Genomic DNA, 22,356 nt, shown 5'->3' with positions numbered 1-22,356 from the left:
CTGTCACATGTGAGAGAAGCTGGAGTACCCGGAAGAAACCCAACCATGCTTGCGCAGGTTTCATATGCAAACCGCACACATTTTACTTTGAAAAGTCTCATGGCACACCATCAAACAATTCACAAAAGTATGCAGTGTCCTACTCGCAAATTGACATAGTCGAAAAAATATTTGGGGACTCCATCCTCCATTATTTGATGAAATATTTGCTTGCCCACAGTTTTTGTGCTTTCTGGAACGCCACAAGATGGTGCCAAAGACCTGAAGTCCTACTTATCTATTTAGCAGAGCTTTGGCCCCACCATGTGGCATCTTGGTACCAAGCAACTACCAAGGCATAGGAATGGCAGGCAGTCAGTCATGCCTTCATCCAGGCATATGAATGGCAGGCAGTCACGGCTTCGTCCAGGCAGTCATGACTTCATCCAAGCACAGGCAGGCTTGGAATGTCTTCAACCTGGCGCAGGCAAGGCAGACAGGCAGTCATAGCTTCATCCTGAAACAGGGCGGGCAGGTAGGCGGGCAGGCAGGCAGGCGGGCGGGCGGGCAGGCGGGCAGGCAGGCAGGCGGGCGGGCAGGCAGACAGGCAGGCGGGCGGGCGGGCAGGCAGGCAGGCAGGCAGGCAGGCAAGCAGGCAGGCATGGCTTCATCCAAGCGCAGGCTAGGCAGGCAGACAATCATGGCATTATCCAGACGCAGGCCAAGTTGGTAGGCAGTCATGGCTATTGCAAGGGAGCAGTATTATTCAGTCAGCAATCAACATATACATTGCAGGGTTTCTCAAAAATATTTGGTCCACCCGACAATGGTTTCAAGGACCTCCTCTTTACCCTAATGTCAGTTCTGCAAAACTTCCATATGGACCCCGAAATTCCACATTTGTTTATTTTTTAAATTTATTTTTATTTCAGAAAGCAAAAAAAAACCTACTTGTGCAGAGATGTTACTCATGTAATTATCCTATCAGAACTGTGAATAGACCTAAAGCAGAAGGACGAATTTGTTTATTATTGTTTTGTTTTAGCATCATCACAGTGGTCCCTAGAGGAATGCACTATTTGAATAAAGATTTGACATAATTTATTGCATTCTGTTAATTGAGAACCACTAATATACAGCACACTATGAGCATAAGTCTTGGGACACAGATCTGACTCCCCCTCCAAAATCTTTTCATTTTCTCTGCTTGTCATAGTGACATGTGGCAATACTCTGACCTCAAATTGTATCTTAGATGTGAGGATTGTGATTATATACGTTGTTTAAAGCGGCCTGGCAAAGAATAGGCAAAATTATTACTGTATTTATGTATTTCCCTATGTAGTGGCAGAATATTGAAAATCTTCAAAAGAACTGAGCAGAAGGATTTTTAAAGAGACAGTAGTCAGTGTGCATGTGTGTGTTTGTGTGCGTGTGTGTGCGTGCATGTTGTCCAGATGTGTACACGCCAGCAGGAGCCTGGCGACAGCAAACACACTGCTCCTCTTAGCGAATGTGTGAAGTGTGCCTTGACCTCTGACTTGGCATGTGGCCTCCAAATGAGGTTTGTTCAGGACAATCTGTGTCACTTTAAAATTCTTTCAATCCTGATGTCTCAGAGTGAGCATATCATCTTCAAGAAAGTACAAATGAACACGAAATAAAAAATAGAATACAGAAATCAAATAATTCAATAAATTCTGGGTGCGCCAGCAGTCCAGATTTGTGAAGTGTTGAGACCAATTATTCTTGTTTGTTCTCTTGCATGGCTGTGAACACACAAGAGGTGCAATTGATGATTCAAGACAAACAGCAGCACAAGATCAACAAGAACATCCTTGGAGACCTGCATTTCTAAAAGCTCTGACAGTTACTAATGTTTGTTTCTTATGAAATTCACTGGCCAGATCTCAAAAGTCAAAATCAAAACTCAACATTAAAACATAGCTTATATTTGTTTTAAACACTTTTTTTACATATGTGTTTAAAATTGGTGAATTAAAGGTTCTTTAAAAGGCTGTCAAATGGTGTGGATGGTGCGCTACTGTGAACTAACCTCATTTGTTATGTCATCAAGTCAAAATGATATGCAAAAGCATGCAGTGTGGAAGAAAACACGCTGCCTTGGCTTACAACACACATCAAGGGATTAACATGTTGGCTCTGAATTTCAACTGCCAGTGTTAAAATTAAATAGGCACAGAGAAAATGAGAAAAGGCTGCCCAAAGTCAACAGACTCATTCATCGTCATTAGTATGCGTTTGATTGATTGGGAGTCAAAGAAAAGGCAATGTATGGCTTCTCTTCTTTTTCCGGGCAGAGCCATGAGGCCTCACCCTGTTCACCTTGCCTGACGTAAGTCGTAAGACAGCCGCGCGGGTGCAAGCCAGAACGGCCACAAAATGTGTGTTGCCATTCAGGCACGAGTCAGGGTGGAGTCGCCAGCCGGCTATAGGAGAAAGCTGCGCTTGTTCCACCCGGCCAGAACATTACGGCGCGGATACAACGTGTTTCACATCATACAACGGGAGCTTGTTTACAAATGGAGAAGAAAAGGTGTGTCTTGGGAAAAAGTAGTGTGCTCTAAAAATAACCCTGCACACCCAAAGTGTGGACAGGGTGTTACCAGATGATTGAGGTGGGTCGGGGCACACACAAACAGGATACAGGAAATGGACTTACTTAAAAAAGAGAAATAAAAGCTCAGTCAAGCGATATCAGCAAAATAATGACTGCACTTGTTCAAAGTTTGATCACGTATCGTAGAAGCTGAAAGCAGATTTGGATTCTGAAAGCCTCACTGCTGCTGATCTTTGGAATTCATATAATTATGGCTATCCTGTTAAAATAAAATACTGCAATATTGTTTACTTTTGCCAAAGTCATTATTATCTTTCAAATAAAGAGCAGTGCGCTTATTTATTCAACCACACAAAGACTCGCCTCATAATCTGAAGCCTCGGGGCATGGCATTCACAAGTGTGGCTGTTGCCCGGAAGTGTTTGCGATTATTTGTTCCAGACCATGGAGGTTTACTGTTAGGTTCACTTCAGACTCTGCCCACGTGCATGGACATGTCAAGTCAAAGATTCCAAGATCTCTGGCAAATTTGATGGCAGGAGAGTGAGTGGGTGGCGACTGACAGTCAATTCCAAAAGGTTCCTTTTTTTCTTGCCACTGTATTTTTTGACATTCTTAAAGTGTACTTTACTTTTGATACTTTAACGTGCAGAAGTTTGAATTTTCACCCAATTTAAAAACCCAAAAGTTTTCACATGAAAATGAATTTTAAATTTTTTTGAGGGAGAGCAGGACATGTTGCGAAGCACTGAAATGATATTCTCCTCTCATCTTGGATCATCTGCCTACTCTTAAAACATGACAGACTATACTTTTTTCCACTCTGGTTTTCTATGATGTCGCCATAAGGAATACAGCAGCGTGAACATTGGAATTTTTCATTTCAAAATACATTTGGGGGCAAGTGAATCATATTAGGTGTGGGCTAATTCAACTCCGTCAGTTCCAGTAGCATGCTGGTGTCACACTGGGGAGGGTGTGTGGGAGGAGATATGTAAATGGGACCTTTGGGGTCCTATTAGTGGCACCCAAAATCTCAGTCAGTGTACTGACGGACTTCATCACAGGCACTCACAAGAACAGTGGCGGGATTGTCTGGTTCAGGTTTGAATAAGTACATTTTGGAATATTTGACCAAGTTGATGGAAGGCGAGTTTTAAATACATTTTCATCTGTGAGTTTTTTTTTTTTAACCGGGGACAATTGGATACCGTGTGATGGATTTCTCAATGGCAGCAAGTCTTTTTATAGCAATGATGCTATATTTGTCAAGTGGAGAAGCAAAGTCATATGGTCCGTATGAGCATTATAGTGACTACAGATCTGGACTGATTGAGCACCATGGGCAAGGAAGACCGACCAGCAGACACAAGTAAGCTTTGGTTCTCTGGCTTCTCAAGTCTACAATACATGTAATTGTAACTCACTAACAACGTGTTTCCGTCTTTCTTGTCCTCTTTAAAAGGAACCACTGTGCTTATGTGATCGAAAAGACAGTTTCCTTCACTTTGCAAGATGGGGCGGCCCCGTATGTCAAAGCTGAGTACAACAAGTGTTCCTGGCATAAAAACTGTCCAACGCTTATGTGAGTGATTTCCTTTTATTATGCATTCTACATAGTACTAAATACAAATAAATGCACATCCATAGATGTTTCAAACATGTATCATCATTCACCATTACAGTATATCAATAAGTATTATTGTTATTATTATATCTGCCACTGTGAAATTATTACTGTAGCAGCATTAGGTGTAACTTTCTTTTAAATCCTCCATAATGTTGCTCTCTATTTTGTTTGTACTTTTTTTCTTCTTGGGAATACATTGTCACTGTCGGGTGGTGTCCAAAGTCACCATCTTACCAGACTAACCACTACATTATTTAATTATACATAAATTATCATCATATCTTTGCGTACAAACATTACCACAAAATGCTGATTAAATAAATAAATAAATGGATGGATGGATGGATGGATGGATGGATGGATGGATGGATGGATGGATGGATGGATGGATGGATGGATGGATGGATGGATGGATGGATGGATGGATGGATGGATGGATGGATGGATGGATGGATGGATGGATGGATGGATGGATGGATGGATGGATGGATGGATGGATGGACTTTTCAATGTTGAGGTGAAAAGCCAAAAGTAAGTCATTCCAAATTGTTCTCTTCAGGTATCGCCTGATCTACAAACCGTTGTATAAAGTGGCACATAAAACAGTCACCGAGTTAGAGTGGCGCTGTTGTCCTGGGTACTCTGGCTATGACTGCATGGAGGGACCCCCACCTTACCAACATTCCATGAAAAGCATGCCACCGTTTAACAGGCCACCATTCAGAGGCCCACAGTTCAAGGGACCCCAATACAAAGCTCCTATGTTTAAGGCTTCCATTTTCAAGGGCCCACCTAGCAACCCTGTTGTGAAAGCTAACCCATGGAATCAACCCAAAGGACCTCCCACCGGTGGTTTCAACTCATACCCAATGCCTAACTTTGGACTGCCAAGATCTTCCAGCTACCCAGACACCTCTTTTGAACCATATCCAGATGGGCCCGAGCCCATGCCGGACCATATTGAAGAACATCACACAGCGCATGAACAGAATCAAGAAGAAGTGGAGCATAGACCAGAAGTGACGCTTGCTCCTACCAATGGCGAACAAACTGAAGGTGAATCAATATCCATTCCAATCCGGTCTGCTTTCTGTTATTGTAATAAATGTGACTGACTATAATACTAAATCTATCCCATTGTTATTTTAGGTCAAGCTCTAGACACTGAGACAGAGGGAAGAATATTTCGAATGGAGGAGGACGTAAGACGTCTGAACCAGGGATTGGAGACCCTGAAGGGGACTGTGAATGGCCTGGAGGACAGCCTTCGAGCATCACTAAGAGAAGATGCCAACAGGATGCTCACAGCTCTGCTCTCTGCCGCCCCCAGTCCTCTTTCGGCCCCTGCTATATCTTCAAGTCCCTCCACAGTAGGCTTTGCGGAGATTCCTGGAGGCGATCCCGATGCCGGTGGTCTAGATGGTCGACACATATTTTCAGGGCTCACGGAACTGAATGGAAGAGTAGAAGAGCTCAAGACCGAGCTGCGAGCCAAGACATTGGAGCTTCAGGAGCTTAAAGCCACAGTAACGACACATGACGGAGCACTTGAGAAGTTAGCAACCAGAGAAGGCGCAGAATCAGACTCGACCCATCTTGAGAGCAAAGCCTCAAAGGATACTGAGCAGCTCTTGGATGCCAAACTGAGTGCAGCCAGGACAGACATTCTGGGTGGGTTTGAGAAACGGGTGGAGACTGCAGTGGGCCGATGTGAGGAGAAAGCAGAAGACTTACGTCGCCAGTGTCAGAGGGAGCGAGGTGAACGGCAGGAACAAATGGAAGATGCTTTGGAAGAAAGTGCCAGTGACTTAAGGAGAGAGCTGAGGAACCTTCAGGAGCAGGTTCAACATTTGAACACAATAGAAAGCTGCTGTTCTGTGGTGAGTGGACTGAGCGATAGGGTGCAGTTGGTGGAAACATCAGTGGCAGACCTCAATCAGTCTCAGAGTCACCTAAGAGTAGAGTTAGGAGGTCATAAAGACCACATTGAGGGAATGCTAGAGGGGCGCCTTAAATATGCCGAGATTAAGCTCAACCTGACTGGGCAAGTGGTAAGGAGAAGCAGCATCTCAGACAAAGCAGAAACAGGACTAGGCCTGGAGGCCAGAATGGAGGGCAAGTTGAGGGAACTTGAAGGACGCCTACTGATGGCTTTGGAGGAACTAGGTAATGCCACTGCCCCTGCGCTTCTCGAGGGACATGCCGTTCCGACCCTGGAGACAGAGCTGGAGTCCCTCCGAGGGAGACTCGAGATGGACGTGGACAGAGTCCAAAAGCATCTGAGCAACCTAGAGATTCTTTGTTCTTCCTCATGTTCGGCATCTAAAAAACCCATGGCTTTCCAAGGGGATTCCGCTCCTTCAAGTAGTAGCCTGGCAGAAGATCAGAATGTCGAGGGGTTGTTAGAAAGGCAAGGTGACCGTTTGAACAGCCTCAACATCACACTCCAGAACATCGTGAGGCATCTGACCAACAAAGAGCAGCGACCAAAAGAACACGGTGAGCTCACCATCCTTAGGTTCAATGTTCGCTCGGTCAACCGGACCCTGAAAGGAATTCAGGAATCACTGGGGAACGTAGTCCACCAGGTGGGACGAGCAAACAGCTCCTGGCACGAGAGAGAGTCACGTCTGGCACAACAGATGAAGGGCGTGGTCCAACTGGTTCGACATCAGGCTTCCATGCTTGGTACAGGTGAGCGCAAACTGACCCGGCTCAAGGGGGAGTTGCAGGAAATGAAGAGACGGCTCGCTGATGAGATCCGAGGCTGTCGGAGCACAGCTATGGGCGTACAAAAAGAGGTTACAGAGGTCGGTGGACGTGTTGCTAATGTGGAGGACCAATGTAAAGGTCTTGATTCTGTAGCAGAAGATCTGGAGAGAATAAGGGAGGAGCTCGACAGACAATCCAACGGCTTCTTCATGCAATTCAATGGGACTCTCTCCAACCATTCCCAACAGTTGTCTGAGCTGAAAGACGAAATCAGAAACTGCAGCTCGAGAGCAGAATCAGCACAACAGAATTACGAGCAAGAGTTACAACGCGGGGACACGTTTACTTAAAAATAGTAAATAAATTATATGAAAAAAAATGAAGGGTAAATATTCTACTGGTGCTGTGCAAGTCCATGAACACCTCCTGATGTTAGTGTCATTTTTTTTGTAAACTCGAACTGATATCCAGTCTAAAACGTTTTGCAGCAACTAACTGACTCCACTCAATGTTGTGATGACAAACGTTTACTTTTACTTGACTCGTGAAGGTGCTAAGTCGTTTTCAACACCCACCAAATTGTTTCTTACTGTGCTGATTACATGTTGAAAAGTCTTTGTATATATTTAAAATTGTTTTATGTGATGTTCTACTTTTTATACCTTATTATGTGGAGACTAAATTACACAATGTTTTTTTTTTTATATAATTTAATATTGTATTACTCCTTTTCTTTTGATAGCCCTGAATTCCTCATCTATTTGTACTTTGCTTAGGGTTGCCCAGCACAAAAATAAACATTCTCTACTGTAAATGCTTTTTTGCTGAAAATATATTTTATATATCTCTAAAACAATTAACCTGATGATCAGATACTGACAGCAAAAATTCCCTGTAAAGTCGTGACAGTTGCAGATACAAGGAGGCAAGCATTCCAAGAGAGGCAAATTGACATAATTTGGAAGATACTGCAGAGAAAAAATAAAAATAAAAATAAAAATAAAAGACATTGAGTCCCAGAAGTAAACAATAAGCAGCCCAGTGGTGTCACCTTGTGCCCACATCCATTATCCATCTTCGGAGTTGTGCACACTGCATTCAGCATTCCAAAGGCACGACTGAAGTGACCTTGCGGAGAATCCTTGTCGGACAAACAATGACAATTATGGGGATGATGAACCCACTGCACTCTTTTTTTTTTTCCATCTCTCGCATCAATTTAATAGAAATGATTGAAATGTCACAAAGAGGACCATGAGAAAAGAGCAAGAGCTCTCTCCTTTAGCAGTTTTTTTCTGTTATGCCAAGTATTTATTTCACAGCATACAGACAAGATTTTTTTTAACAAGATATTTGATGAGTTTTTTTTTTTTTTACTCCTCACCCGTGAACATTTGCAAAACCCAAATCTGGCACAAAAGCAGAGGATGGTTTTAAAGGTGATTCACGGCGTAGAGTGTCCTCAAGAGTTTTTGTCCTCATTACGGTGATGGTTGGAGGATGGACAGTTAAAATGCTGACAGAAGTATGATGTCATCTTTGATTGCGTGAACAAGGTCTGACCCCAGAATGCACCGATTGATTCAGATTGCTCATATTTATTTGTGGTTCCCAAGATCTGAAAATATAGATCAAGGGGATCCAACTTTCAGCTGCTTGATCCTATGGAGTGATCTTCCAGATTCGCTACAAATGGCTACTAACACTCTTTAAGAGCAAACTTAAATCATTCCTCTTCAATGCTCATGGCACAAATTGTGTTTAATGCTAGTTTTTTGTTTGGTAGATATTCATGTTACAAATCCTGTTACGTCTTGTTGGTGTTTTGGATGGGGGGCGGCTGGGATGGATTTCCATTCATTTCAATGGAGAAGGATGAGAGTGTTGTGAGCAACAAGCGTTTTCAAGGAATAAATTAAAGCCATAAATCAAGGCATTACTGCATTTCACTGATGAAGCAATCTTCCCAAACTGTTCTCAGGGGTCATAAAGCAAGCGTGGCAAAAATATGACACCCACGAGTTTTCAACTTCTAGACTAGGCTCATTTCAACATGTCAGGTCAAGTGGCCTAAGAAGGCCCAAAACCCTGCTTGTTTTTTTTTTTTTTTTAACATGACAGCCCTTCTCTTTGAGGCAGGCTGATATTCCAGCAGTCACGACGCAGCTCGGCTCGAGAGCCCACGTTCCCTTAAGCGGCTTTCCACGACTGTCAGCCTGTGAGCGAGACGGCTGCATGCGGGTGGCGGTACACGATTAAAGTAGGATGACACAGTGCTTTTGGTGCATCGCAAATGCTTCCTACTGGTTTTGCTGCAGCGGCCAAGTCGATTTGACTTTATATTTTGAGAGGATCAGCTCTTAATAATTGCCTGATAAAGTTGCTCTCAGTCCCGAACTACACTACGTTTGATTGTTGTTATACTTCAGGGGTGTCAAACATTGACCCGTGGGCCAAATTTGACCCACAGTGTAATTATATATTTAGCCCACCAAGACAAATTCTGCACTGACTTTGTGTCAATACTAGAATTACAAATTGTCTTCACTCATAGAGATGTAGCCAGCAAGTTTTATTAGCATTCATCTTTACAGTTTTTACTAGTCTCTGATTTCAAAACTAGTTATTCATCAGCTTGTTGTGTAGACGTTCGTACATTTATTTGGACTGACAGTCATAATGGCCTTCCGAAGGAAACTATGATGCGGCCCGTGACAAAAACAAGTTTGACACCCCAGTTATACTTCATTTTCAGCAGCAATGGTTATTCCGAGAATACCAACAATACAAACAAAACAAAATTTTATTGAAAAAAACATAACTGCGTTAGAGCAGCGTCAATTAGGGCGCGCAAACAAATAGTATATGCAAAATTAAGTGATCACTTCCTTGTAATGTGTTGTCATTTTCACTCTCTACTTTATTTTCAGAGATTTTGAACCACACCACTGCCAATGTTACCTACCCAAGACAAAAAACAATCTTTTCTCTTGACTACGGAACACTATAAGTATACAGCAGAAGGAAACTGTGTTAGGCTCCATAAAGTAAATAGGATGAGTAATAGTTGGAGCCATCAGCCACACTTTGAGCTTGCCTGTCAAATCAGCCTCCCCCGTCCATTATTTCTCTCTCCCTCCCTCTCTCTCCCTCCCTCCCTCTCTCTCCCTCTCCCTCCCTCTCTCTTCCGTGCATCTCCACAATAATGACGATACCATACATGAAAGCGTCCACCTGCCTGCTGGATGTGTGTGAATGTGTCGTGAAGAAAGAGAAGAGGTTACCTTAAGCTGGACTCGTTTCGCCCTGCTACTTTCCAACGCTTTCTCATTTAGCTCTCAGCGTGGCGCCAGGTTGTCTCTCCATCTCATTTTCAGTTGTTGGCTGGAGCTCATGTCCAGTGTCTTGCTCTGTACTGGACCTCCATGAGTTTCACAGAGGACAAGAAATTCTTCCCTGGAAGGTAGGCAGCACGACTTGGTCTCCTGTAAATTTTACACATCAGACTGTGAGATTCAGATTTAGAATAATTACAATAAAATTTTTACTCTAGTTGAATACAAGTGTGTGTACATTCACTTGTGTTTTAAATGTATGAACTACATTCAGACTGGGACAAGTTGTGTTCTGTTTTCCCTGTTTTCACGTGTTGACTGAAAGTCAAACAAGGTTCAAAAGTACAAAGTGGTGAATGTACATGCTGACATCACAGTAGCAGGGCAGTAATGAGTTCTGCCTCTCTGCACAATTGATGCCATACACTCACTTGGTGTTTCATTATTTCTGTTGCAAATTAGCTCTTATCATTTTCCAAAGAGCTTGTTGCTGTGATACCAACAAGACCCTGAGCACATTGTTGATGCGCACGGTGCCGTGAGATGTCCGATGTGATTTTAATGACAAACTGAAAAGACAATGATTTCAAAATTATCTAACAAGAAATTTGCTTCCCTTAATGAGTGCAGTACACATAAAAAACAGCTTAATAAAAGACAAGTGTTTTTTCTTAAAGATTATTTCACTCCAGTAATTGACTGTTATGGGAACTTTTCAAAGACAAGAAAACCACCAAATGTTATGAATATAATCAACGGCAGACTAAATGCTCATCTGACTGATGGTCTCCAGAGCCCATTACATAAGATGTTTGTTTTCAAAGTGCTGTTTGAAAGAAAGCCCCGCAGTCACTTTGTCATGTTGCTGTGCAAATAGTGGAGCACGATGGCGTTTGATTGTCACTGTCACTGACTTTTCAGTAGAGCAGGCGGTCGGTTACACACAGCAAGGGTAAAGACGGTGCACTTCAGGCTCCTAATAGGTCTCCCAAGGTCTTTGGCTTTGTGCATCACTGCTCAATGAGTGACAAATGTCTGGCTCAAGTGAGGGGATGCATATAAATACAGCGCCACTGAGAGAGCCAAAATCTGAGAAAAAAAATCAACACAAGTGGAGTAAAATATTTTAGATCCTCAAAATTAACTGATACCATCCATCATTGCATTGTCTGAACCACGCAGGCACGGGGAGAACATGCAAACTCAGTCAGCTTGAGTCAGATAAAACAGCTCTGTAAATAAAAATACTGGCTAAACAAAAGTTAATCAACCTGTTCATAGCTCAGCCTGAAAAGTCAGACCGAATAAGCCAAAAGCACAGTTGAGCTGCTTTGACTCTTCCAGGCTCTTGCCATCTGGCCCCACCACAGAGGTATTTTTCTCCTTCACTTCCATAGATGTCAACATGCGTCACAGATTACCCACCATACAACATATAGATCATGCCAACATTGCTGGATAGCCACGAACTCATGGGATTGGTGCTCTCAATGCCAAATTGCCAACCTTTCAAGATGGATCAAGAAACAATCGCGCTCTCAAGGAGCATTAAAATGAGGCATGAGTGTTTTTCTTTGTTTTGATGGCACTCAGACAGATCAAGATTGACTGGTGTGCTCACTTGCATCACAATCAAGTCTTTCTCTTGATCTTGCCTGCATACTTCAGTCCTTGAGTCACTGTTGCAATTTCAATACTGTCGAATAGTACCTCCACACATATGTCCCCGCAGATGAGATAGAGAATGAGAGTTTATTGTTTGAAAAGAGGAAAGAAGCTGTTGAAGTGTTTGCTGTTGTGTGTGTGTGTGTGTGTGCAATGTGCATGTTTTCATTCCAAATGGACTCATAAGTGTGCCAATGTTCTAGATGAGAAATGCTTCAGACATAACAGCTGTGTTTACCTCCACTATCTCCAAGGAGTATGATGTCGTCATGGGCTCAATTTATATTTTATATTGTGAGTAAACTCCTTGATGATCCTCAGCGGAATTCGGCAAGTCGGCACACCTGAACAATATTTTTTTTCAATTCCCGCCCAGGCGTGCTGTCCCTCCTGGGCAATTGCATTCTGTTACTTGTTGCACATCACAAACGCTCAAGCCTGAAGCCACCCGAGTTCTTCATCATCAATCTCTCCATCAGTGACCTTGGGATGACGCTCTCTTTATTCCCCCTGGCAATACCGTCAGCTTTCTCACACAGGTATGCCATCAAGCTTTAGACTTTTTGGAATGGAATTACCACAAAAAAAGCAAGGTTCCACTATTAATTAGTCGACCATTATCGTTAAACATCTCATAGGGACTCCTATGTTGACAGTGTTACAAATTCAAGTGTTTTATTTAGTACTATTTTGCTTGCCTTGAATTATTTTGGGGGTATCATGAGAATTTGTGTACATGTACAGGATTTTAGCATCAAAAATCTCATATTGGTCGAGCTCTAATTGATATTTAAGTTCAATTTCCTCCAGTCTTCACAATTTTCTTCTCTTCTCTGCATACAGGTGGCTTTTTGGAGAGACCACCTGTCAACTCTATGCAATGTGTGGTGTACTGTTCGGTCTTTGCAGCCTGACAAACCTCACTGCCCTCTCTTTAGTTTGTTGCCTTAAAGTCTGCTTTCCAAATTATGGTGAGAAACACATGAAGAACCAACTAGTAGCTTGCAACTAGCAAAACAGCTCACTGATTCTCTTGTCTCAGGAAACAAGTTCTCTTGGGCACATGCTCGCCTCCTGGTGGTCGGAGTCTGGTGTTACGCGTCAGTGTTTGCCTTAGGGCCCTTGGTGCAGTGGGGACGATATGGCACGGAACCCTACGGCACGGCCTGTTGCATTGACTGGCACGCGCCCAACCACGAGCTTTCAGCCATGTCGTACATTGTCTGCCTTTTTATCTTTTGTTACGCATTGCCCTGCATCATCATCTTTCTTTCCTACTCGTCTATCCTGCTCACGGTACGAGGGTCCCGGCAGGCTGTCCAGCAGCACGTGTCACCGCAAGCTAAGAGCACCAGTGCGCACTCGCTTATTGTCAAGGTTAGAGCGAGTGAGTGTCTCTCTTCAGCGTTAGCAACGTGAAAGTAGAGCAGTACAATACAGTCGTATATAAAATTTTAAATCTGGACACACTTTTATATATTTACATAAATGTGACCTCACGTGAATATATTTCAGCCAAATATGCATGAAACTTTGAAATACAGCATATTGTACACAAATAGATTTTGTCGATTGTAGTCTGGAACGTTACCCCGAACGAGAGATTATGATTTTATGGATGAGTAGCTGTCTCTCTCTATTCTTTTCTACAGCTGTCAGTAGCAGTGTGTATAGGCTTCCTCTGTGCTTGGACTCCCTATGCCGGTGTTGCCATGTGGTCAGCATTCAGTGACGCCACACGGGTTCCTCCGTCCGCATTCGCCGTGGCCGCTGTATTTGCCAAATCCTCCACCGTCTACAATCCAGCGGTCTACCTGCTGTGCAAGCCAAACTTCCGCGAGTGTCTCTACAGGGACACCTTCACGTTATGGCAGAGGATCTATAGGTCAAGTCCACGACTGGGTGCCACCCCGCAATGCAGCAAAGACACGAGTATTCCCGCACGCTTTAAAAACGTGCAAGTGGACAGATGTGAGGTGTGTCTTCACTACGTTAACAATCCTGCCAAGTGTCGTGTAAACTCAACCCAAAGGACTGCTTGCATACTGACTGGATCGGTTCACAGAGAGGTGACACTAAGCCAACTCGCCGCCGCCACCACACCACTGGCTGACTTCCTCTAGTGGTGCTGCCAAGCAAAACAGGACCAGAAACACATGATGACATCACCGGGAAGGTGTTTTTGTGTACAAGTTGCAAAACTTTATAAAATTGCGAGATGGTCAGCTCTTATTGTGTTACTAAAATGGATGTGGTCTTTCTCATTTTGGCAGGAAAATCTATACGAGTATTTGGTATGCAACCAATGATGATTTTAATAATCAAATAAACTATTTATTTTTATTTTTGACGGATCAATGAAGCCTGTGAAAAAAGCATTTTTATTTCCATCCCTTTATTCAAAAATTATATCAAATTGACAGTGCAGACAATGCACAAACCCCAAAAACCGTGAAACTGTGATGCTCGCAATTCAAGCAAGAGTGCAGTTTGATCAAAAGTTCTGTCTGCAGTAGAAGGCGGTAAAAGTCCAAAATGACATGCCGTGGGGTGGGTGAGAATCGATGACTCTTAATTCCTATTCCAAGAACACAAGATTAATCAGATTACTGCGATTAGACTCGTGGGGACACGTAAAACATAATTGCAATTGATTTAGTTTTCCTCTAAAGGATGGAATCCATCAAATTCTGGCAGCCACTTTTCTCCACAGGGACTCGGTTTTATTGTGGAACAGTCATATTTAGGTGATACACTTGGAACTATACAGTCTTGTGTTATGTGGACACTATATTGATTACATTACTGATTGATTACATTCATTGTAAGTAATGTGCTCTCTTTCGTAATCCTGGAGCAATTTTAATGCTACCGGACATATCCCAAAACATGTGATACTGTGCTGTGTAATACTTCATGCATGTGTAGAAAATACATAAAATACACAAATAAAATATTGCGCTCTGTTTGATTAAGTCGAGTTATGTTTATTAAACAGATTGAGTGTTGATATAGTGATGTGGTGGTGAGGGGTTCAAGAGAAATATACTGGTTATACTTATGCGCAGGTGTCAGTGAAGGAGGCCCGCCCAAATAAAATGGGTTTAGAAATAAATTGGGTTATTTAATATTTCTTTCTAAATTGATCTGTCCATTTCGCACGTATGTGTCAAACTCGAGGCCCGGGGGTCAGATACGGCCCGTCACATCATTTTATGTGGCCCCTGAAGACAAATTGTGCATGGGGTACAAATTGTCTTCACTTTAAAAAAATATAGCTATTGCAAGCAATTTCTATTATCATCCACCGTTTTAGAATATTTGAACAATTTTTACTAGTCTCTAATTTCATAAGTAGTTATTCATCAGTTTGTTTTGTAGCCCATACTGTGTATAATATAAGCCTTATATTACATATTATTATTATTATATTATTATATTATAATAGACCACTGTTTTGGGGTAATTAATCATGAAAATAAAAATACTGCAGTTCTGGAAGCACTGCTGGGGTTAAAAAAAAAACGTCGTTGATGCTTGTAATTTGCGTGCTATTAACTCCACATTATTGCCTTTTTTCCGCATTACGTCAAACGGGCCGCCATTTTCTTGGCCGGAAAGTTACATGACGTCACAAGCCGAAGAAAGAAGCGGGATTTTCAAGTGAAGTACTCGTCATTTGCGAGAGCTGCTGGAATTGATGACGGATTTTTTATCAGCTTAAACTGTGAGTTGAAAAATATATATACATGTACGACGTTATTCTTCTGAGCTGTGTCCATAATTGGAGGTTAACACTATGTGGTAAAATCCTCGTCAAAGGACCTAACTACAAGCGTCGACGTTAACCTGTCAAATTTATTTCCCCCCTGAAATCCGTAATTTTTTTTTTTCACCTTAACCCTGGGCACAAGGAAGGAATTCAATTTTGCAGTCAATGTTTTCCTTACTCCTGACAATGACAAATGACACAAAATTTTTCGGATGCCCCTCAGTGGTTGCTAGGTTACTCGACTGTCACCAGCTGTGACAGTAAACTAGTAAAAAAAAAAAAAAACGAAAAAAGCTCATAAACTCCTCGTAAAATTTACTTAATTTTTTTTCGGAAAACTTTATTCACTCCCATGTTTTACAGTGTGAGAAAAAGTGGGTTATACATTATACACTTATATTAATATAGAACTGTACTTTTGTGAAAACCTATGTTAAACTCCTAACCAAAGCGAAGTTTTCTGTGACATTTGCTGCCAAACTTTGTAATTTAACTCAACCGCTGGCAACACAATGACATGAATTAAACCATAGCATAAATATTTTTGTTTCAGGTGACAAGATTACTCCAGGAATATGTTCAACCATTGGAAACCCTTCTTGTACAAGTGGGAAAAGCTGAAGGAAATTTGGTTATCTGTGTACTATAACAGTAAGGTCACCAAGACCCATGTTATTGAATGTGATTTGGATTCAGCAGTAGAAGATATTGTATCTTCCCCTCAGGTGCACAATTCTAAAGTATTAATGTCATATGCCCAACAAATGCCCCAAAAGTACTGTACAAAATGGATGCTACTGTATTTACAGATTCTGGGTTTACGACTGTCTGGATCGCTACTTCTGGGCGTGACTCAGATCTTATGCAGAAAAGCAAAATATCTCCTAACAGACTGCAGTCATGCCCTGGATAAACTCAGTCTGTCATTTCGGCCAGGTAAAACATTTGTACTCATGATCTGCGGAGTGCAATTTTTATTTGATGAAATTGGCCAACTTGATGGAATTTAAAATATGTGACTAGAAAGAAAAAAAAAAAGCCAAATGTCTAACTGGATGCTTATACCAATTAATTGATGGACACTGAGTTGATTAGTGCCAGAATGTTAAGGGACCGTATAGACATTTTCTTTTACTCATGCCCAGAAGGTTCTGTTAGTTTTCTCTTATCAAGTAAAATTATTCTGATATTGGCATCTGCTTGTAACCTTTTACATTCCAGATGCTCCAGAAAAGACAAAAAAATTGTCTTGTGAAGGATTTGAGGCCACAGTAAAAGAAATCTCCCTGAGTAATGACGTTTCTTACTTGCCTCACTCAAGGTACCTTTTTGTGTTCTTCTGATTGCACTTCATATAACCATGAGTGAAAAATATGAATTATAAATGGCTGAATATTACATTCCTCAGTTACATATCCAAATAAATGTATAATTGAAAATTTTAATTATTTGATTGGTATTTATTATTCGTTATGTCTTTCCCTGCATTAGTGACTTCAACGTGGATATGAATGTGGATGTCTACTCGCAAAACCTAAGTCATGCAGAGGAAATTACCATCAAGGAACATTCAAGTAACCATTGACAAAAACAGAAGAATAAAATTATCTATACTCAGTTTAATCTGTTCTTAAGTTTTAAGTACTCTGTTGTATGAATGGCACAAGATGGATAGGACACATTAAAGAGGAAGTTAACCCCATTTTTTTTCCTCACAATAACATGTTATATGTGCCCCCAATAGTCCAAACACAGCATTTTGATTAATATTGCATTTATCAGCAAAATCCACCCATTTTTATCTATCTTTTGTTTTCAAATGTTTGTCACATACAAGATTTGCTTACTCAGTCTTCTTATTAATTGGTATTGACTGTGCCTTAGGAAAAAAAAATCAAGATGACACTGTATCCCCAAGAAGCATTCCCCCCAGAAACATTTTCAGATTTTTTTCAAGTGAGGTGAATACTGAAAGAGTACTGGTTTGGATTATTGTTCTCTCTTTGTGATTTGCAGTTGATATGACCATCAGTCAGCTGGATATGAACTTTCAAACTCTGGGTCACCCAGAAGACTTGTTCGGGGATGAGGACATCGGAGTAGATTTATGTCTTGGTAGGTCTTCTTAAATGATCTGAACAGACATACGGTATTCTACGATTGTGTCCATTTTGACCAATTCATCTTGATTCTCTGTCATCTATTGTCAATAAAGTTGTGATTTTTGATCCCACAGACTTCCTGACATCCTGCGGCACTCATCCTGACTTTACTGAGTTCATCCCAGATGATAATGAGACACCTAACAAATATTCCCTCAACCAAAAGCATGGTACAACAGGGTTCTTAGAGATTCATTATTTAGCGTTCAGTTTCACAAATATATGTAAAAATAGGTGCAAACTCCTGGTTGAGAAATTCCCTCTGTTCTTCAGACGTAATTAGAAGAGATCCTGCAGAGGAAGAAGTATCCCTGAATCAGCCATCTTACAAGCAGACATCCTTTGTCCTTCCGCCTTTGACTGACACTTGTAGGCACAACCAAACTTTATGTACACCTATTACACTTAAATGTCTGAAACCAAACATGCAAAAATCTGGTCAATCCAAGGACAGACGTCCTTGCAAATACAAGTCGAATGGCCAAAAACTTCTTTGTATGTTGACATTGGCTTACAGCCGGAGGATAATTGCTTAAGAAAGTACTTACTTAGACCATTTGAAGGGATACCCGTCATGGCCAAGATGGTAGTGATTATCAGGGGTCATAGAATTTACATGACACGTCTCCATTGCACAGGCATTTGGCCTGTGGGCTAGATCTGGCCCGCCACATTAGCAAGTAAAGTGTATTGACTTCATGTTTCTTGCTAAAATTCCAAATTGTCTTCAAAACGTTCGGCAATTGCAAAGCACTTTTTTACCGATTCCACTTTTAAAATAAATTTGAAAAAAAATTAATGGGCAATTATTTCAAATTTAGATGTATCAAACATTACTTGACTCACTATTCTCATCTCCTCAGCAAGTACAAATAAGAAGAGAAGACAGAGGAAGTGCAAGTTGATCATGGACCAAATGACATTTCTGAGTGACAAAGTCATGCAGATGCAGCTTAGCGACGACTCCGATCTGATTGACATCCCGATCATGGCTCCCCCCACTCAACAGCTAATGTACTGGAAAGAAAGCGGAACTGCAGTCAAACTGCTCATGCAGCCATGCTCCAATGTTATAGGTTCAGAGATTAAGGAGGTACCCCGAAACCACTTTCTCCTCCCAGATCAAGTCATAAAAACACCCGTTTGAAATCTATGATACTGCCGAATTCCATTTTCTCTTGATAGGCTTTTCCAAAGGACGTTATCCAGGTGACATTTGAGGAGGAAGAGGTCATGCGGCAAGATGACCATGAAGGTAGGATATTTCGCTCGAGTTGGGCCTGGCCGATTAATCCGTCATCTGATTTCATTGGCTCTTTAAATTAATTATAATTTGCCAGAGTTTTACAGATTACACGATGATATATTCTTAATGTCCCATGAAACAGTCAATGGTAATCAGTGTTGGAGTCACAATAATGATGTTATTGTGCCGTTTGTCCACTAGACGGTGCTCTGACGCCAATAAGCATCTCTCAGAGCGATTTGGTTACTAATTAATGCAAGGGCTCCCGGTTTAATACGTAATTTACAATTGTTATAACTAGCAATTAATGATATATTTGTCATTGCAATCATTAATGGACAAAAACCTACTTTTTTAAAATTAATTCTATATTTTTTAAATTGACCTGCTTGTCAGTTCTCAGACTTTTTTTTTCCCTGCCAAATATCGGAATTGGTCTCAAATAGTTTTTGGGTCGCCGTTATTTTCACACACAACAGCGTGTCTTATTGAAGTGTTTCTGTTCTTTTCCACAGCTCTGTACCCTGTGTCCACTCTCAGTAACACGAGCCCACTCAGCACAGAAAGCTTCAATGATTCCTCCACAGAACACAAGCTCACAGAGTTTAATTATTCCAGTGAACACATGAGTGACTTGGAGCTCATGCAAGTAAGCGCAACTATTTCTAGCCAATTGTGATGCCTCAGTCACATTTATCATATGCGCTTTGTGTCTCAGGATGAACACATATTGGACACAAGTCAACCAGTGCTTTCACCAGAGTACCCGATGTTTGTCCATCAGTCTCACATGGAGCAGCACAGTCAGGTGGCTTCAAAGTTTGTGTGGCTCAAGCTTTTGCCAGCATTGTTGGATTCAAATTAATTTGGCAGCGGGGCTACCATTTTCAAACCATTTGGTCCCTGTTAACGTGTCTCCCTGGAGGTTGAGCCGACACTTCCTGTAAATAACACGGTCCCTTTGTAACTTGCAGTCTTTGCTGGGCTGCCAAAACTCTTGGGAGAATCAGACGGTGTACCGACAGGCACACATGCTTCTGAAATTCCTACAAGTAAGTCCCTAAAAATAAAGTAGTTATTATTAATGCTGATATCAACCATCCTAAATCCAGTATTTCCTCTAGACTATATGGCAAACAAATATGTATTTATATATATAGATGTATATACATATTAAAGTTATGTGTATGTGTGTGTGCACGTGTGTGGCAGTGTTCTGAGGGCACTTCGTTCTGCCTGAGGGACCTTTGCTCAGGACACACCCGCCTGCAGGTGGCTAGAACATTCCAGTGTTGCCTTATGCTTCATAAGGAAGGGGTTGTGAATCTGCACCAGAGTGGTCCATGCCACGACATCTTTCTCACCCTGGTTCTGCATTCTTCAAGTTGAAACACTAAATACAGTTTAAGAAGTTGTAAGTGGGTTCTTCAACAGGTTGCAGTCTTGGTTTTGGAGAACGTGGTTGTGTGTTAAATAATAATACGGTTTTGGAGAACGTGGTTGTGTGTTAAATAATAATACAATTGCAAGAGAAAAATATGTATTTATATTCATTCTAGAGCAACTCATAATTGAAGTGAAACCCAATTTTAGTTGAACTGAAAACAGAGCACTTTCTTATGAGTGAAACGTTGAACAACAGTTGTTCTGTTGTTGGACAGTTGACATTTATTGCTTGAAAATGCTGACGCTGTTGCTGTTTTAAAAGCCAGCAGTGCGTATCAAACTGTAAGTTACAATTTGTCATTAAATTATTAAGATCTGATTGCAATGTGTATCATTCAGGTTTGTTGCATTACAATCATCCCTGCTATGTTACACTTCACTTTTTCTAGGCTCACTGTGTTAAACAGAGGTAGCAAAATGAACACAAACGCATATTACAAACACGACCTGCCATTTGTCACAACTCAAGTAACTGAGCATAGCTGCTCACGCTTAAGCCAGTTAACTCCCAACCAAGACTCGACTCTTGTTTGCTGACTCTGAGGTCACTCAATAGATCGTCACAGATACTACAATACTGTCGACCATGAGGATGGCGATTCCCAGTCGAGAAAAATACCTGCATGGTGCAACTCACATGCATTCCTTCTGGGATCATAAACATGCTCATTTGGTGTATATACAAATCATAAAATGTATTGAGTTGCTACTTTGTGGATCACGGGGGTGGTCTGCAATACAAACCGGAGATTGTCCAATCCTAAGCATAATAATGTGTTTAATCCATACTGTATGAATATTGGCAGAAATGTCTTCCTGCTGGTTTCATTTCACTCTTCTGGGAAGACTTTTTTTATTCCATCCATTCTTGATTGGAGAATGGAGCCTACCCTATCCCGGCTGACTTCCTACACCAGGGGTCAGGAACCTTTTGGCGGACATAGCCATAACCATTTCCCGTCAGAGCCATACCATTTAAAACAACAACAACAATGGGCTAAATACAATTAAATGCATGTATTTTAATTAAGACTGACGATTTTTTGAGCGTACTAATGTATTCTTAACGTTTTTATGTTGAAGTCTAGAAAAAAAACTCACCATTAATGAGACTTCTGGGGCTGCATTGTTTTGCTGATGGTTTTGTAGTCCGGTTGATATGCGGTGAGGTTGAGCTTCATGCAGGCGTTGAGGCTCTCATCAGTCAAAATTGACCGATCGTGAACGGTTCTTGCTGACAGAGGCATGTCTTTTATCCGTTTGAGTATCTTTTCCTTATCCATGAAGTCGTCAAAAAGCATAAATGATGAAATATTCGCCATCAGTAAAAATGGCTTTCCGTTCCTCACAATTGCTAATGCGCCTGCAAAACTAGCTGAATTAAAGTCACCTTGTCTGGTCCATACACGGAGTTGCTGTTGACTAGCTTGACTAGCTCGGTCCACTCACTCTGAAATGTTCGGTAATCGTCATCTTTTTTTTCCTCTTCGCATCTTTCTTGCTTGCCTGGCACACACCAGCTAGCTAGCTGAAATTTTAAATAAAGCGGATGGAATTTTACCTTTCACGACCCCGTAGGCATCGTATTGTCCAATAAAAATCGCGCTTTTTTTTCTCCTTTTTTTTTTTTTGTCCGACCTGGCGTCAACCATCTCTACACCGAAGGGCATCTGGGATTGGCTGATATGACGCAACCGTGGATTTCAGCGGAAGAAAACATATGGGATGTCTTGCAAACGTGATCATATTTTATATTTTGAAAGCTGATTTAACATTTTGATTTCAGTCGATCTATTTTCTACTTTGATAATATAACAAAATTATTTCT

General features: G+C 41.4%; 3 protein-coding genes and 1 long non-coding RNA gene across 8 annotated transcripts; 3 read left to right on the top strand and 1 right to left on the bottom strand.

The window, feature by feature from the left end:
• Positions 1-591: 591 nt before the first annotated feature.
• Positions 592-22,084, bottom strand: LOC148401836 (uncharacterized). 4 transcript variants are annotated; one of them, XR_015853866.1, is made up of 4 exons: positions 21,630-22,084; positions 10,187-10,387; positions 7,954-8,043; positions 592-1,748 (listed from the first exon to the last, which is right to left on the bottom strand). It is a non-coding gene; the product is annotated as an uncharacterized LOC148401836 (long non-coding RNA). The 4 variants fall into 4 exon arrangements; XR_015853864.1 differs by lacking the exon at positions 592-1,748 and adding an exon at positions 1,828-6,562 and having other exon boundaries at positions 6,700-8,043; XR_015853865.1 differs by lacking the exon at positions 592-1,748 and having other exon boundaries at positions 1,828-8,043; positions 21,630-21,802; positions 21,919-22,081.
• Positions 3,609-7,758, top strand: emilin3a (elastin microfibril interfacer 3a). The gene is made up of 4 exons (XM_088358965.1): positions 3,609-3,932; positions 4,026-4,145; positions 4,750-5,246; positions 5,340-7,758. Exons 1-4 carry the CDS (start codon positions 3,778-3,780, stop codon positions 7,250-7,252), a joined length of 2,685 nt encoding a protein of 894 aa, XP_088215091.1. The 5' UTR covers positions 3,609-3,777; the 3' UTR covers positions 7,253-7,758.
• On the top strand, positions 10,063-14,853 carry LOC148401838 (opsin-5-like). Of its 2 annotated transcripts, XM_088358974.1 has the most exons (7): positions 10,063-10,365; positions 11,519-11,609; positions 12,106-12,196; positions 12,279-12,441; positions 12,746-12,873; positions 12,945-13,279; positions 13,555-14,853. In XM_088358974.1, the coding sequence occupies exons 3-7, from the start codon at positions 12,106-12,108 to the stop codon at positions 14,023-14,025; spliced, it is 1,188 nt and encodes a 395-aa protein (XP_088215100.1). In that variant the 5' UTR covers positions 10,063-10,365; positions 11,519-11,609; the 3' UTR covers positions 14,026-14,853. The 2 variants fall into 2 exon arrangements, with proteins under 2 accessions (XP_088215100.1, XP_088215099.1); XM_088358973.1 differs by lacking the exon at positions 11,519-11,609 and having other exon boundaries at positions 10,064-10,365; positions 13,555-14,852.
• LOC148401837 (double-strand-break repair protein rad21-like protein 1) lies at positions 15,506-20,847 on the top strand. Its single transcript, XM_088358970.1, has 14 exons — positions 15,506-15,629; positions 16,228-16,399; positions 16,484-16,610; positions 16,896-16,995; positions 17,166-17,248; positions 17,691-17,789; positions 17,911-18,006; positions 18,110-18,205; positions 18,700-18,929; positions 19,022-19,091; positions 19,598-19,731; positions 19,801-19,890; positions 20,057-20,134; positions 20,295-20,847. Exons 2-14 carry the CDS (start codon positions 16,250-16,252, stop codon positions 20,469-20,471), a joined length of 1,530 nt encoding a protein of 509 aa, XP_088215096.1. The 5' UTR covers positions 15,506-15,629; positions 16,228-16,249; the 3' UTR covers positions 20,472-20,847.
• Positions 22,085-22,356: the final 272 nt, after the last annotated feature.

This window comes from Syngnathus floridae, chromosome 2 (assembly GCF_059516105.1).
Source record: "Syngnathus floridae isolate MCC-2025c chromosome 2, RoL_Sflo_1.0, whole genome shotgun sequence".
NCBI classification, from domain to species: domain Eukaryota; kingdom Metazoa; phylum Chordata; class Actinopteri; order Syngnathiformes; family Syngnathidae; genus Syngnathus; species Syngnathus floridae.
This window is presented reverse-complemented; position numbering and strand designations above follow the sequence as displayed.

Bases quoted from the DNA above. Each gene is read 5' to 3' on its own strand.
- LOC148401837 (XM_088358970.1), top strand. From the start codon at position 16,250: ATGTTCAACCATTGGAAACCCTTCTTGTACAAGTGGGAAAAGCTGAAG. The intron at 16,996-17,165 runs GTACCTTTTTGT...TCCCTGCATTAG, and splicing joins TCTTACTTGCCTCACTCAAG to TGACTTCAACGTGGATATGA. The intron at 18,206-18,699 runs GTAGGCACAACC...TCATCTCCTCAG, and splicing joins TCCGCCTTTGACTGACACTT to CAAGTACAAATAAGAAGAGA.
- emilin3a (XM_088358965.1), top strand. From the start codon at position 3,778: ATGGATTTCTCAATGGCAGCAAGTCTTTTTATAGCAATGATGCTATAT. The intron at 3,933-4,025 runs GTAAGCTTTGGT...CCTCTTTAAAAG, and splicing joins AGACCGACCAGCAGACACAA to GAACCACTGTGCTTATGTGA. The intron at 5,247-5,339 runs GTGAATCAATAT...TTGTTATTTTAG, and splicing joins CAATGGCGAACAAACTGAAG to GTCAAGCTCTAGACACTGAG.
- LOC148401838 (XM_088358974.1), top strand. From the start codon at position 12,106: ATGAGAAATGCTTCAGACATAACAGCTGTGTTTACCTCCACTATCTCC. The intron at 12,197-12,278 runs GTGAGTAAACTC...ATTCCCGCCCAG, and splicing joins CTCAATTTATATTTTATATT to GCGTGCTGTCCCTCCTGGGC. The intron at 12,442-12,745 runs GTATGCCATCAA...CTCTGCATACAG, and splicing joins CCGTCAGCTTTCTCACACAG to GTGGCTTTTTGGAGAGACCA.